The 16,835-nt window shown below is 40.7% G+C and overlaps 1 protein-coding gene across 1 annotated transcript in view; it reads left to right on the forward strand.

The window, feature by feature from the left end:
- The window catches only part of GREB1L (GREB1 like retinoic acid receptor coactivator), a 133,057-nt gene that overhangs the window by 105,022 nt on the left and 11,200 nt on the right, over nt 1–16,835 (forward strand). The window contains exons 17-26 of the mRNA XM_041399414.1: nt 352–532; nt 1,938–2,130; nt 3,525–3,658; nt 5,742–6,081; nt 8,980–9,095; nt 9,455–9,699; nt 10,719–11,281; nt 11,723–11,825; nt 14,663–14,818; nt 15,028–15,167. Of these exons, the coding sequence (XP_041255348.1) occupies nt 352–532; nt 1,938–2,130; nt 3,525–3,658; nt 5,742–6,081; nt 8,980–9,095; nt 9,455–9,699; nt 10,719–11,281; nt 11,723–11,825; nt 14,663–14,818; nt 15,028–15,167 (2,171 nt within the window). The remainder of the gene's footprint in view (nt 1–351; nt 533–1,937; nt 2,131–3,524; nt 3,659–5,741; nt 6,082–8,979; nt 9,096–9,454; nt 9,700–10,718; nt 11,282–11,722; nt 11,826–14,662; nt 14,819–15,027; nt 15,168–16,835) is intronic.

Below are 16,835 nucleotides of genomic sequence, written 5' to 3' on the forward strand. Positions count from 1 at the left end.
AACTCAAACAATATTAATATATTAGCTTAATGTAGGCAGGTTTGGCCTAGGATCGATCATAGAGCATACCCAACTGAGTGCTGCTTTGGAAATGTTTGTGGAGGCCTGATGTTTTCCCCCCATTTTTTGATTATGTGAGGAGTTTTTGAAAGGTCTTCAGGTGCTCTTTGGAGGAAATCCAGAAGCCAAGGAGAATTTTGACCTCCATTGTGAGAGAAATCTCATTTGGATAATTGTCTTCTTACTGGGGCCTATTGGTGCTTTGGTGGACAAGTGAGAACTTCCTATTGACCCTTCATTTTTGGATGCACTCAAAGGAAAATACTTTTGTTGTATTCTCCTTTTTGACAGGTGTGCTTGTGGACTTGGGCCTAGAAGACAATGGGACAGCCTATCAGAGAGCTGAGAAATACGTGGTTCGGCTGGACAATGAGATTCAAGCTAAATTTGAAGTTTTCATGAGGCGAGTGAAGCAGAACCCCTACACGCTCTTTGTGCTGGTTCATGACAATGCCCACGTGGATTTAACAAGGTAGCTGCTCCAATCTGCTGAAGGAAAACCATCCTCTCCCAGCATCTTTCCATTAGGTTTATCAGAAGACTTACCATCTTAGACAGGTTTTGCTTTGTCTAGGCATTTTTAAGGCATTTTGTGCCTTATAATCAGAATCTCTTTTGGTTGCCCATGATATTTGTTATCTAATTCTGATTCAGGTGAAGGTAGGTGAGACTAGTTTCAGATTACTGGATGCCTAACAGGACTCTTTTTAGAGTCCTGTTAGTTGTGTGCTATGGTGCTAAAATCTAGGGGAAAATGCTGGATTTTGCGAGTTTCTGTGTCGTTCTTTCTTTGTTTTCTATTCCTCTTCTTTTTCTGTCCTCAAACCCAAATGTATCCGATGCTCGCAAGCTGGTTGTGCTTTAATTCATGTTTCTGTCCCTGATATTAGTTTTGTTTGTGGTATGAGAAGGCCTACAGACATTTTCAGTCTGCATCATAAGAAAGATGCCATAGCTTCTGTAAGAAAAGGATTTAAAGAAACAGCTGTACTGAATTTGGCTTTAGGTCTAAACGCAACAAGTATACACATGCAAAATCATTTATTCACACCAAATCACAACTTCATATTGAAAGAAGAAATAAGTAAAGCTGATTATTCTGTTCTTGAGTAAACTAAGGACAATAATGTGGTTTAAACATGATGTATAAGGTTGCGTGATTCTTTTCAATATTAGCAATAGTGAAAGGTGTCCCTTTCCATGGCAGAGGGGTTGGAACTAGATGGTCTTTAAGGTCCATTCCAACTCAAACCATTCTGTCGTTCTATAATAAGCAAAATACTCTCCTTGAAAGGCAGCTGAAAAGAGACAAAAGCAACATTATTTCTACCTGGTCTTCCCGTTCACTGTTTTTTTACCGTCCTTGCTCTACTTTGAATTTGGGTTTTCTGAATATATAATGGAAGTAAAGGCAATTTCAGGAGCTCAGAATGTCAGTAGACTTTCAGGCTCCCCAGCCTTTTAGAAATTTGTTATTTCAGACTGGAAAAGCCACTGGATTTCATAAAATTGCTAATATATCCTATCACCACAGCTCATGGAAGAGTGTTTCTTAATGAAGGGGTTTAATCAGCTTTGGATTATTTTTGGTTTCCTCTATGTGATGCTTTTTAAAATTGTCACACTAATCCACCTTCTCACTGTCAACAGATTTTGATCCTTTATTTAGGTGTTTGTTGTTTTCCCTTGTTTTCCTGAGTTTACCCACAGAGAACAGTCAAATGTTTTTTGAAGTCTTTTACCTTTCCAAAGAGATTTTTTTTTGAGCTATGGTTCTCTGTGTCATGGTCATTTAGAGATTTTTTCTGTAGGAAGAGAGTAATTCATTGAATTTCAGGATATCTGTAAGGCAATTCTTTGCATTCTTATTTCTGCAGTGCCATTTCAAGTTCCCTGTCCCATGGTGAGCCTAATCATGGTCTGGCTGATAGAGTTATTAATTGCAGGGAGGTGCTTGAAGCGTTCAACCTCCTTGTTCTTCAGGTCAGCTCTTTCCCTTATGCCCTGCAAACACAGCAGTCCAGGATCAGCTCTAGCAATGAGGTACATTGGATACAATCTGACACTGTGGTAAGTGTTTAACTGTTAATTTTAACTGTGCATTTTAATGTGGAATTGATGCCTAACAGAGCCTAGAAAATGTGTGAGTTAGGAGGGAGCTCTTTCTCTGCTGGAGTTTATTATCTCAGATTCCAGAGGGACAGCCCTGAGATACTGATGGTAGAGGTAGCACCTGATATTTAGGACAAGGAATTAGAGAATTTTCTTTATCCAGTCACGCAAGATGAGAATCCACTTTCTGTCCTCTGGTCAGACAAAGCTATGATGCCATGCCATAACGCTACAGAGCTGGCTTTCCCTTTTCGAGCAGTCTGACTTTTGACTGTAAGTTACATGTCACATAGCCTGTCAAGTCTGTTCATTACATTCCCAGTCCTAATTAAAGTTGTGTGCTAGGTTAACAAGTTTTGGTGTTGTAGGTGCAGAGGAAAAATCCTGTTGGATATTCTGCACTGTTAACTTTTTTCAGCATTTCAGCCAGCTGATTCAGAGGATGTTTTGGATAAACCTGCTAAAAATAGCATTTTCTCCTATTACTTGTTCGGTGTATTTATATCAGATTTGACTTTACTGTCCTGAGTGGACCATTAGTTTCTGCAAAGTGTCTTAAAATGGGAGCTGTAAAAAATAGCTAATCAAAAATGACAGAGTGAATGAATATTCTAAATTTGCTTTTTCGTTGATTGTTAATATAAACCATGTTTAATGGTTTCTAAAATGGCCTAGACAATTTTTTGTTTCCCAAAAGTAAAAATTTAACAGATTTCAGTCTTCTGATTAAAAAAATAACCCACAAAAGCGGGGGAGACTGTAGGTGGTTAATTACATTCCTAGAGATTACTGCTGATATAAATGCACTGGAGAACATGCTGTGCTTTCATCAAAGGCTCATGAAATTTGAAACACAAATATTCTGCCTTTCTGATAGCTGAATACAGATTTACATTCTGACCAAAAAAACCCCTTGTAATTTGTGGTTTCCGTTAGAAAAGCATGACAATCAAGAACAACTTTGGAAATTAATAATCCTTCTCTTTTCAGGTTCTACTCTAAATAGAAATGAGATGACAGTAGTCAGTAGATTTAAAGCCAGAGATAGGGAGTCAGAAAAGAGTTAGAAGGATTCTAGAAACCCCCTGCAGTCACAGGTAGGAGACAATACTGAAAAATTTGCAAGGACTTACACCTGTCTTTCCTAGCTGTAGGCAAATAATAAGTAAAAAAACAATTTACATTTTATTGTATTCGTTGAAACAAATAAATAGCATTACTTAGGGGAGAATGGATAAAAAGAAAGGATTCTTTGTTTGGGAAAGTGCTTTCCACTTATTTTTTAAAATGACACAAGAAATAAAGATTTTTTCCAGAATACCTTATATTTTTGCTATTTGTATATGAAACAGGATGATGCAGCAAGTGAAGAAAAGCTGTACTTTGGTTTGAATGAATACAGCAAATCCCTCCAATGGGGAGTCACAAGTCCCCTTTTGAGATGTGATGAAACCTTTGAAAAAATGGTCAACACGCTTTTAGAAAGGTAAATAATAACATGGAAACTTGGTATTCTGCCCAGTTGGGATCTTAAAGATACATCTTTATGAGCCCCATTACGGGGGAGAAGACATGGTGACCTTTGATGTCGATTTTGGAGAACACAAAGTATGTGCAATTTTATTTTTGTAACAAATTTAGTGCAGTTGAAGAAGGGAGGGGATATCCTTCATTTGTTTTTAGAAGAGATTGGCTCCTTTCAGCAGCAAGCTGGGCTCAGCTGTGCTTCTCTCTTCTTTTGGCTCAGCCCTCACTGAGCTCAGAAGGTACCAGAGGTTTCATGCCTCACCACTTCTGGTGTCTCTCTTGTTGGTGGTGAGGGTGTTTCAAAACCAATTTTTGTCATTTCAGTAGCTGGCCATGGTTTTGGTTCCTGCAGCTCAGGACCTCTTAGTACCCTGCAGCTGCCTGAAAAAGCTACTTTCATGGCACATATCCAAGATCCAATTAAATGTGCCCATTTCAGGAGTGAGGGGAGTACTGTCATTTCCAGCAATGTGGAGTTAATCTGCTGTGCCTATCAGCAGAACAGATCCCTTATAGCTCTTCAAATAATAGGTCTCATGTTTTCATATTTGCTAGAACAGGATTGTTCTATGTTCAGTACAGTGTTTTCTGTTTTAATTAGGTCAGTATAATAGTTATAAATGCATCTGTATTTATTAAGTAAAGTCAATATAAAATGTGTTAAATTAGCAACATTAATATTAAGTGCATCATTAATACTATTGTAATTAATGATCATCATTAATAATATTGTTATTATCTACAAATAGGCAATAATAATTAGGTCAGTTACTTAGGTTTCTCCTATTCTTTCTGGTCAAAACCAATGGAAGAGATAGTGGTCACTATCACTCTCCTTCTGTTCAAGTGTGGGTGGGAAAAAGGATGAAGGAGGATTTATGTATGTGCAAACAACCATATGAGATTAGGATAACACCACAAATTGATGGCAGGTGAACCTCTCTGCCTTGGAGCCAGGATATGTTTTTGTGTTGCAGTTTATCAGTTTAGGCTCTGTTTTCAAGAAACTGGACTATTCTGTCTGGGTGGATGGACCATTCAGCCTTACAATCTGAAAATATTGCAGACATTTTTGTATTATAAAAAAGGCTCCATTTGTTGTAGTAGCAGAAGTGTAGTGGGCACTTTTATGGCAGGAAGAGTAAAAAGTATTTTAAAAACTGGTTTAATGACATAGTGGTTTAGTGACTGGCTTGTGATATCCAGAACAAACGACTGTATCTACTGGCTAAACACAAACCCAAAACTTTCTTTAAATGGATATCATATTGTCTATTAGATTACTCAAGAAAGAGACCAGAGAAATTTGGAACTTCTATTTATTTTATTTATTTGGACCTATGTGGCAGAAGACCAGCACTCAAGGCGTAATAATGTAGTGTTTTTCTGTATTATGGTGGCAATGGGCTCATGGGAAATGTCTAGAAATTGAGTGGGGTTTTTTTGCTTGAGTAGGTTTTAATTTTATTTCTCTTAAAATTTTACTTCATATTTGTGAAGTGACAACTGCATGTAGCTGTAATGAAAGCAAAGATGTTGGCTATGTAAGTTAAAAGGCAAAATGGGAGCTCAGATTTGGCTCAGAGCCAGCAATTCCTATTGGTACATCCAACTTTCTGGTGAGAGATTGAGAGTTGTGAAGTTATGAACTACTTCTCCCACAAACCACTTGAAGCCACAATGGTCCTCAAGTTTGTGGAAGAAAAAGCTTGTGGAAAGCAAAGCAATTATAAGTGTGTGTTTCCAGAATAAATTTGATCTGAGGTGTTTCTTATCTCCATCAAGCCAAAGATCTTCAGCTGAAATTTTGGACCAGATGAGGGTAACAGAAGTTTATAATTCCTATTATTTAAGCTCAAGACTTGGGCCAAATGCAGAGAATTTTTGTTCAAAATTTTTGTCTATGAAAATGGAAGACTTCATTCTTTGAGCACTACTGGAAAAAATAGGCACTTCCTCACTACGCAGTCCCGCCTTTTGGCTGATTTTCAGACTGTACTGTGATTTTGCACGTGCTGATGCAGAACTGTGTCTCCCCCAAGGTACCCCCGGCTGCACAGCATGGTGATCCGCTGCTACCTGCTCATTCAGCAGTATTCCCAAGCTCTGATGGCCCTCACCACCATGGCCTCTCTAAGGGATCACAGCACACCTGAAACACTCAGCATAATGGATGACCTTATCACAAGTCCGGGAAAGGATAAGAACGGCTGTGGCCACATGCTCGTCATTCGGGTGCCGTCGGTGCAGCTGGCCATGCTGGCCAAGGAGAGGCTGCAGGAAGTACGGGACAAGCTGGGGCTGCAGTATCGTTTTGAGATCCTCCTTGGGAATCCTGCCTCGGAGCTCACTGTCGCAAAACACTTCGTGACGCGGCTCAAGGTTAGCAGAAGCTGAATGTTTGTTTGTGTGCTTACTGTACACTGTAGTCGTCTGGCTGTTGTAGTTTTGTGTTTATTCACATGTGTTTATAGGTTAATTGTTCTATAGGGAAAGGGCAGGTGTTCTGTGTCTGTCGCTGTGAATGCATTTCTGTACTTTGAGCATAAACGGTAGAGAGACTTGGAACAAACCTGAATTGTTGCTGGTCCATGAAGTCAAACACCAGCTGTTATTTCCCTTCTTAAAGTTGATTAACAGCGTGCATCAGATAGGGTTCATCTCTAAAAGCAGAGCTCAGATCTCTGTAGGCAAACTAATTATTTCCACCAACTTATCTGTCTGTCTAGTGTATCTGTTGTCTGCTCTGTTCATCCATCTTCTGCCCTTCTGATAACTGGTAAAGTATGCTGTTTGTCACAGATTTCTTTCCTCAACCCCCTGCATGCTGAAAGCCTGAAGAGGGTACATGCATATATGCCTAGCATATCTGCACCAGCCTAAAATTTTGCATGGATTTACAAGAGCATGATTCAAGTAGCCAAACCCACTTCATGTATTGATCTCACTACATTAAACAAAGGGGCTGCCTTAGGTATGAGCCTTAAAGTAGTACTGGTTATCTATCCTGATCTTTGCTCTAAGTATCACAGAGAGCTTAATTTTCTGCTTCTACTATGAGTTATACAGTGTATTCAAAGCCACAGGAAATAGGAATTAATTTTGTGAGCCTGTCTGAAAGAGCTTGCCTATAGCCAAAAGCAGAAAAAATGTCCTTTAAAGAAGCTATGACTCCTGCTTCTCAAAATTTATGTGCAGCGGGAGAGGGAAGAAATTATCATAAATGAGACAACAACATGAGAGATTAACTGCTCTGTGCTGGTGGGTTTTTTTGGATAGGCATGAATTCCACCCTTAAATAATTCTGGACTGAATCCTGTGAGGGCTTCTTAATAGTGCTTTGCCATAATGAGTTGCAGCCCTTACACAGTGCTGAAGCAGCCTGTGAGGCCTTGACTGTGGAGCTGTTGCAGGTGGATATCCATGTAGACACTGGCCTGGAATAGAGGAATTTTATCAGGTAGAGAGTGAAAAATCTTCAAAATAATTCTTCTTATTCCTCTCTCCAAAACATAAGATGCATTTTTGGACTAAACAGAGCTGTAGGATTCTGGATTTGTTTCTTTTCTTGCAGTTTACTAGAAGAAAAGCCCTCAAATCAGAACCATGCATATGAAGGGAGTTGAGGAGAGGAATTCAGTTTCCCACCTATAAGCCTGTAGTGTCTTTTTAGGTGGGGTGTCCCAGTGATATTTCAGAATAAGAAAGGTCACCTGTGAAGCTGGTGCTGCACTACCATACCTGCTTGTCTGGTGCCTGGGATAACAAGATTTCTGCAGATTAATTTGATTTAGTCTCTATACTGCTGGGCATTTGTTCTGACATTAGTTGGAGTACTGAAACTAAAGAACTAGAGCCAGTGGAGAGCTTTCACTGCAAGCATCCCAGCCCTTTTTTTGATGTGTGCATGGGGAGAGAGCAATATGAGGCTACTGAGTGCTGGGGCTCAAAATGTAGTCCCACCAAGAAATAATCTTGGTTGCAGGAAGGATGAGACCTCATCATGACCATTTTCAGAGGTAGGGAGAGATACTTTATAGCTGTCAGTGAACCCAGCTGAAAAGTGTGACTTAACTTAGCCTCTGAGATGGCATTAGCAGGGTTTGTGATGCCACAGCAGGGCAGGGAAGGTGGGAAGCTGTCTCTGCAGTGCTGGTGGCTGCATTATTCTGTCAGACACACCTGCTGGTCAGCCTGACCTGCCAGACAGGTCGTTCCTCTCCATCAGGGAGTCAGAGCTACAGAATGAAACCAGAGATGGAAGACAATTTAAATATTTCACTGGCCAGGGATGCTGTCATGGCATACCCTTTATGTGTAACAAGAATCAAGCTGTTGGGGACACATTCAGAAGTGAGGAGCCATGAGGGTCATGCCTCTCTGACTTCTGAGAAAGATGGTCAAAAATATATATATTCTAGATGCAAGTTTATACCTCAAAGCCCCAGGCACTCATTCTTTTTAGGTCCTTATGCTAGCAAAAAGAAAATCAAGGAAAATCAAAAGAAAAAAGTCTTCCCCAATTTCACTTTCTAGTCATGCACTTTCACAGAAACATCAGTCTGTGGAGAGACAGGGGAACACACAGCTGGACTAACCCTGTTGAGCCATGTTGAGCCAGGAATTCTGTCTTTGCTGCCAAGGCTGCTTTACCAAGTCATTAGATACTGCTAATTAATTGGAGAAATAAATTTTTTCAGTAAGCTCTGCTGAACCAGGGGAAGTGAAGGGTGTAAGGACATGAGACTGATGCTACCAACCTTTCCACTGCTAAGGGAAAATGGTGCAGTTTTGTGGTCTCAGGCCTTGATAGACTGTAGGTAAGGAGTTCTTTTAGGAGGGGATTGCCGCCAGGGAAAGGTGAAATGTGTTTCTGTCACATAATCTTTCATTGTATAATATAATTAAACAAGGTTCATTGGCCCATTTTAGTACTCCACTTCAAAGTCTTACTTTAGCTTTACATTAATATCTTTTATCTGTGCCACATTGAATGCATCAATGGCTTTTTTTCTGTGACAGCCCACACTAATACCACACCTGGTGGATATTTCCAGCCCTGAATAACAAATGCTGTGCATCCGTTTTCTTTGCATTTAATGCTTGGCTAACAGCTGGCTACCAGAAAACAAATGCATGTCTGCACCCAAGGTCTCTTTCATGTTGGCTGTTGAGTAGGCAAGCCCTATATACAAAGCAAAAGCAGGAGCTGGTGAAAAAAGGAAACAACAGAAGATTTAGATGTCATTTAGGTGTAACTGGAATATTCTCTGTTCACAGGCTTGGAGGGGCAATGAGCAGGATGACTGGATTCCTCGCACCTATCAGGATCTGGAAGGTCTACCTTGCATTGTTATTCTCACTGGCAAAGACCCTCTGGGAGAGACTTTCCCCAGGTGCTGTTATTACTCTGTCAATATGGTTGCTCTCTAACACGTTTAGATAAGTTGGGTTTGATACAATCTAGCTTTCTTTTCACAAAAGAAGGGTATTTTTATAGACTTCAGTTAGGAACTGTTTAAAGGTTTGGAAAGTGCAGTTTGTGAAAAGTCATATTACTTTACTGTGTGGGTCAGTAAGTGTCTGTGCAAAGCACGAAGGAGCACAACTTACATGCTGAATATTTTAAAATAATTTTATATCTACAGACTAATAAAATTGTTCATGAATATTTAGTAAGCAATTAAATATAGGGGGTGTTCTTAAAAGTCAGAGAAAGCAGAACTTCTTTTTTCATTTGTGTTGGCTTTCCTAGGTCGTTGAAATACTGTGACCTTCGACTAATTGACTCCAGCTACTTAACTCGTACTGCATTAGAGCAAGAGGTAGGCCTGGCATGCTGCTACGTCTCCAAGGAGGCAATTCGAGGGCCTATTGCAGCTCTTGACCTCAGTGAGAAGGAGCAGGAGAAGGCAAATGGTAGCGAGAATGACTCTGATGAGCTGCTGATAGACTTGGACCGGCCCCAGAGCAACAGCAGCGCTGTCACTGGAACCTCAGGTCAGTCATTCTGCTGTTGGTCTGAAAAACAAGTCTTTATTCCTGCCTCACTGGAATTTGGATGCAAACAGTGAGATGTTTTCTCAAATGTGGGTTGCTTAGCTGGATTCAGCTGCAGGCTAAACAATGAAATGTTGCAGATTCTTCACACAGTGAGCAATTTTCCTGTCTGCTGCTAGAAGGAGACGGTGTTCCAGTGGAAGGGATGGTATGCCATAGCTAAGTCTCCCTTGTGATTTTGATTTTTAAACTTTCATTTGACATTTGTTGCTAGCTTTGTTCGGTGGATCCTGACAAGATCTTAAAAATCAGAGCAAAAAGGGCTAGTATAAAATTGTAGGAATACAAAAATGCTCTGAACTCTGGGAATACCTGTGGGAGAGAATGGGTATCTGCCTCTTTGCCAAGAGCAACGGAATGGTTGGGTTTTGTCCTACCTCTTCAGGCATCACCTCCCACCAAGCCTTGCCTTCTTTACATTCTGCAGACACTTGTGGTTCCTTCTCTTTATTTCCCTATGAGTCTGAGGTATTAAGACAGCTGAAAATGTCTTTGCTAGTGTATGGGAAGACTTTGTCTTCCCATACACTAAGTAAACCTGACAGGTAGGGAGGAGGGGACATAGCCCAGTTCATGTCCAAGTTGCAGTGAAATAAATGCTCTGTTCTTCCTAGAAAGGAAGATGCAGTTGATCTGTGTATACCGTGGTTTGTTAAACTTGACTTTCAGAGCGTTGTACCATCAAATTCCAAATCCTACATGGGAAATAATAGCTAGCATACAGAGATTAGGACTGAACACTTGGAGTCTGAACCCTGTTGCTCCAGGGCATTTGCCTCTCCAGCCAAAGGGACAGACGTAAATGATTTCTTCTTACATGGTGCAACACTGACCTAAGCCACAGCACCATTCATTGAACAGAAGGATTTGTACATTAGGAATGTTGTGTAGATCAAATTAATTAGTGGTTTTCTTACGTCAGTCAGTAACTTTTCATTGCCTGCTTTTTGTTTTCCCAGGCTCCCTGGCTGACAACGGTGTGAGCTCCTCGAGTGCCGCAGACAAGTCTCAGAAGCAGGCTCCAGCCCTGAACTTCCAGGCTGTGGCACACAGCTCAGTAGACGAGGGAGCTTACTCCAGTTTTACAGCCAGAGAGACCCTGAAACAAGAGTGTGACTCGCTGGGTAACCAGATGGCGAGCAGCACCACTCCCAAACTCTCCTCCCTGTCATCAGTCTCCCAGACCTTTCAGTGGCCTGCCCAGTCAGCCAAGGACAGCAAGGCCCTCCGTGTGGCGCTGCCACGCATCGTCATCCTGTCCAAAGCTGCCTACTGCCTCCTGAGCTCGCAGAAAAATGGGAACTTGCCTTCCTCCTCCTCCCTCCTGCCTCATGCTGACGTGTCTTGGCTGAGTTCCCTGAGGCCTCTGCTCCACAAGGACATGAGCAGTGAAGAGCAGTCTCTGTACTACAGGCAGTGGACGACAGCCCGGCAGCACCACGCGGACTTCAGCAATCAGGCTGAGCCGTCTGGCACCAGGACCTTCCACCCCCGGCGGCTGCTTTTGACAGGGCCACCACAAGTGAGTTCCTCCTGCCTTTTCAGCAGTCTGAGGGGGCCAAGTTTGCAGGTGTTTTGAGGTCAAAAGTCAAAGTCAAATTTTAAGGCTAAGTCCATGCTGAAAGTGGTAAGGAGAGGAAGAGTGATGCTTTATGTCATGTTTTAGCCTAAATAGAACACATGTGGGTGGCACTGGGCATCACATTGTCATCAGGAGAGATGCAGTTATCACTGCTGATCTCCCTGCATACAAAAGTGATGCAGGCTGTGGCCAGGTTATGCTCAGAGACCAGTTTAGTAAAAGTGTTTTCAGTATAGTAGGCAATATTACATCGTGCAGTGTTTTCAGGCAGAGCTGAACACAGAGCTTTGGGGTAAGCCCAGAGGCATTTATCCGAAGTTTACCCTTCCACTGTAGTACTTTGGGTTGGCATTTAGACTTTTTTTTCCATCTCTGGCTCAGGTTGGAAAGACTGGTTCATACTTGCAGTTCCTAAGGATTCTCTTCCGCATGCTGATCCGGTTGCTGGAGGTAGATGTGTATGATGAAGAAGAGATTAATGCCAGTAAGTATTTAGTAGGTATTCTTAAGATTTATCATAAAGAGCCTACATTGTGTATTACTCAGCAAGTAAGTTTTTAGGCTCACTAAAAGACTATGAATTATACCTACTGCATGTCCTCTCCATTGGTGTGTAGCTGGACTCTAGGTGTCTGCATATATTTCAGTATAGATTGATAAAAAGGTGAACTTCATAATGGGCTTATCTGAGAACTATTACATGTATTTTGGGCTGATACATTTGTAGCACTGAAACGAAAGTGAGCACAAAGTTGTAAATGGGCATCATCTGCCCATGTTCTCTCTCCTTGTAGGTTTTTAAGTGCTGGCTGCTTTTAAGCAGACAGGACATTTTGTTCCTGGCTGAAACCTATTATTTATGTTTATTTAGAAGCTATATACCCATTTTCAGTAAGATTGTGTCCTGTCTGCAGTTTGCAGGTTTTATGCTGTGGATAAAGGAGAGCCAATCCTCTTTGGGTTTGTGCTCATTTGTCAGATCTCACAGATCCATTAACTGCCATGGCAGGACTTTACCTTGAGAAGAACAAAACCTTTTAAAAATTAGTCCTCTTCATGGTGTTCTGGTACATAATTCTCATGACCATTAGACTGGCAACCTGAAAATGTAGTTGTTGAACCTTTGAAAAGGCTAATATTTCTGTTCATACAGTGCTATTTAATGAAAAAGAAGAAAAAGAGAGAAATATATTTTCCTTTGATTTGAAGCTTTGGGGGATGTAATTCCTTTGTTATTCAAACTAAAGTACCACAGAAAGTTAGGATGAAATATTAAAATGCAAGAGATGTTCTGCATCATGCTGACTGGCCTGTTGAGATCATGGCAATGTGTCACACCCCTGCCAGGAATGCATGGAACTCCAGCAGAAGAGCAGTTTGGGTTTGGTTGGGGTTTTTGTGGCTTTTTTGCTCCCAGTACATCTTTTGGAATGCTTCTCCAGAGCCTTTGTGTTCCCAGTATTTTAAATACTACTTTATTCTCCACCCTAAATATGTTTCTGTCCCATTTATGCACCTTCTCTTTGGTACCTAAAAACATAGTAATTTAAATTAAAATATTTTTTCTTTTCTTTGAGATTGGTTTCTTTGGAGTGGTCAGGCAGCTATCTTACCTCCCCTTCAGCATTCATCTAGGTAGTCTGGATCTTCTTACAGGGTTCTCACAAATGGCAGGCTGTTTACTTTCCTTATCAATTTTTTACTCTGGCCTACACATCTATTTTCAATTTATCCTTCTGGTGCGTGGGTGAGCAGAACTGAATGTTTAACCAACAACAGCTCATGTATTTCCCTGCCCCCACTGAAAGCCTCATGACTGGTGAAACCTATGAATGCACTGGTCTTTTCCATTCTCCCTTTTCACTGGCATTGATGCTTAGCTTGTACTCCAAGGTTTCTCAGCAACTCTGTCATTTCCAACCAAGGCACTCCCAACCTGCTGCAGAAGTGCTTGTTATTAATCCTTGAATGTACACGTGACTCCCCTTTTTTCTGTTAAATATCACCAAGTTTTTGTTGTTACAGTTGTTGAGGCCATTGAATTCTTTCCAGCTGATCTTTGATTCTTTCTCCATGTTGGCAGTGACTTTTAGGAGTGTGCCACCAGCAGACTTAAGGCAATTTTTTGTTTAAACTGGTGACATTAGTGAAAATATTAGACAGGTGCCCCTCTACTGACCTTTTAACTTCATGGATAATCTCACCTGCCTTAATGCTTACAAAGTTACATGCTGCCATCTTCTATTTAGTCAACTCTTTCAATTTACAGACCACTCTCCATTTTCTTCAGCTGTATTAATAATTTGTCCTATAATATCACACCAAATACTTGAATCCAGAAGGGTAAGATTCATTGCATTTCCTTTGTTCAGAGAAATAGGAATTTCATGGCTGTATAATGAAAGTAACGCAGAATTTCTTTAGTCTATTTGCATTTTATCACATTTTTCATTTAATTCAACATCTTTAATTACTTCCTTCACCCTCTCTAAATTTTGAATATTACCCAGGTCAAAGTGGATTCAGAGGTCTTTAGATTACTGTCTCTCCTCTTGCATCAGGGTAGGGTGAGCATGTGCTCATCTCTATACCCAACCTTCATTTCACCTGAATTCTCTTTTCTAAAATCAGTAAGCTCAGTTACACACCTACTTTCATGTGTTCTTCCATCTAATTTTAATCTGAATTGACTCATGTCCAAGCTGCATTCCAAAGCTGTTTTCTTAGGCCAGTGTTTTCTACCATTCCCTTTGATTGAACTTGATTTTTTACTTTAGACTTATCTCTGTTGTATCAATACAGAAAAGTTTCATTTGATCCCTGCTGGCCACATCCTATTCTGTAATAGGAATGTGTCTACTACTGCCTTTATCATTTACCACCAGCTACTAGTTCATAAATGTGTACAGCCTCTCTTTCCTTCCTTTCATCCTTCTGCCTTTGGATACTTTTGCTTCTCATTTACCCAGTGCTCTTCATTCCATCACAAAGAGGCTCGAAACTACTACACCCATGCCTTCTGCACAAATAGGACCATTCAGCTGAGCACTTTATGCTTAAACCAGAGTGAATTATACCTCAGCAGCATGATGAGGAACAGTGCAGGAAGGTACCTAGGAGGCTTCTTCTCCTGCACACAGTTTCTAAGGAATTGCCATTTCTTTGAGATGGCTTTGTGTGGATTGTAATTTCATTGGTAGTATTTATGATGTTCAAAGATGTTGCCTGTGTGAGTTCCAATGCAACTGTAAAGCAGAAACTATCACATAAGCATCACTTGGTGAGTATCTGATTCTGCTTACCTGAAGTGTGTTGTTGCAGATCATACAGAAAACAGTGAACTTACTCAGTCTAGCAATGACCACTGGCCAGACATTGAGATCTTCAGCAAAATATCTTTCGACCTGAGTGTACATGACCCTAAGTACAGAAATATAAGTCCTGTATACACAGAACAACTCTCAAGAGTGAAACAAGGTGGGTAAAATGTAGACTTTTTAAGGAATACTTTCCTACAGAGACTCAGTGTTTATTGGTTCATTTGAACAGAAGTTCACAAGAACCTTTATTCTCCCAAAATTAAATGGAAAAAAAAATTATGTATTCTTTACAGTTTTTACCAGAACCAAAATCTCTGGTTTTTTAACGTTCCTAAAATTTCTGTTACTTCTTTTCTTTCTGCACAGAAACAAGCAAAGAAACAAAATCAGAGGAACCTAAGAAAAGGGAAACCGTGTCCATGATGCTGACTAAATATGCAGCTTACAACACCTTCCATCACTGTGAGCAGTGCCATCAGTACATGGACATTAATCCTGCTGCACAGGTTGGTGTCAAGGTCTTAGGGTAAACTGCATCCTTGTTTTTTTATTATGGTCTCTCCAGGCATACTGCTGTCATCTCAGGACTCATGCTTTCACCTTCCCTCAGATGGAATTATTTAACTCTTCCATTCTCAGGGGAGATATTGAGCTACAGACCCAGGAGCATCAGCTGTGTCTGCTGAATGAGCAGTTTTCCTCTGCAGCTGCCTCTGGCAAAGGGTGAATATTGTGATGAGTTTTCTGAAGCCAAAGCATTATTCAGCCTGCCCAGAGGGTTTGCAGTGTCTCACGGGAGAAGACTAAAAATTAAGAGAAATGCTTGTCTAACCTAAATGCTAGCCATCCATACCTGTGATGGGAGATGGCAAGGCCTCCTTCTTCCTTGCTTTGTATGTAGCTGTGCATCCTTCTCAGCAGTAGCTTGTGAGTCACTGGACAGAAATGAACATTTTAATCTGTTTAGTTAAAAAAACCTTTCATTTCTAAAGCAAACAGTTATGCTCACAGAAGACTGGCAAGTAAGATTATTCCTGGTTAATAGTTGACACATTATTTCTTAACCACCAGCAGCAATTTACCTGGAAGTTTCTTATCTCCATTCATTCATTCCTTGCTCGCTAATGTTTTCCAGCAGCTTGCTATTAAGATATGGCAGTGTAGACACCCCGACCTGTCAGTGCACAATGCCAGTTCCCTCAGAGCAGCACCAGCAGGTCTGATCTAAGCCTCATGCTTCATTAAGTCCGTTGACAGAAGCAAATCCTCCCCAAGGACATCTGTTGTTCCCTCCACTTATCTTTGTGCATGTGGTTAAACATAACTAGTACTAATAAATATAAACATCTACTTCTATGTGCCAGTGTTAACTGTGTATATAGAATTAAGATAATTAAGCTCAGGGAAATTACGCTTTCAAAGGGGAGTCACTGGATAGCAAACATTATGAAGAAAGAGGGATTCTTAAACGCTTTAACAAAACCTAAATAAAGTCCCTTGCATTTTCAGTCTTAGGCTAATTATTTCAATTTTTAGCAAAAGATTATAGAAAGCTCATTGGTAAGAGTAAGTGAATTGACTTTGTAGTAAGGCAGATGCTTTTGTGGGATGAAATCTATCAGCTGTGTAGGCATTTGTATGCACTTACGTGGTTCAGTGAAGTGCTGTGCAAACTTAAGTTCACCCACATTCTTCATAGCCTTGTTAATGGTGTGGTCTGCTTTGGTCACACAACTACTTAGGAGAGTATTGCCACAGGAAAAATACTGTACTGACACCAATACAGTGGTGCTCCTGCTGAGGTGTCTGAATGACAGTGCATGCTGCTGTGGAGGCACCCCCACCTACTGCCCTCCTCTTTGAACCTTCTAGGTAAATTGATTTGGACAGTTTTTTTCCTGGTATGTATGCATGTTTGTGAGTGTGTGTATCTGTATATTTGACTTCTCTTTGTAAACACTGAGAAATAATTCCTAGCTGAAATGGACTTCAGAAGAGTCCAGTTTGGCCAAAGACCATTACTGGTACAGAAAGCTGATTTCTTTAATAGCAAGGCCTCAATATTGTACCTTATTGTGAGGAAAATGATTACTGAAAGAGGGTGGTTTGGATGTTCTTCTCTGATGGTTTCCAGTGCTGTTACTGTAAGAACTACTTCTCCTTACATAGTCCTT

The sequence above is a fragment of the Onychostruthus taczanowskii genome, unplaced genomic scaffold (assembly GCF_017590055.1).
Source record: "Onychostruthus taczanowskii isolate IOZ18803 unplaced genomic scaffold, ASM1759005v1 scaffold16, whole genome shotgun sequence".
Classification (NCBI taxonomy): domain Eukaryota; kingdom Metazoa; phylum Chordata; class Aves; order Passeriformes; family Passeridae; genus Onychostruthus; species Onychostruthus taczanowskii.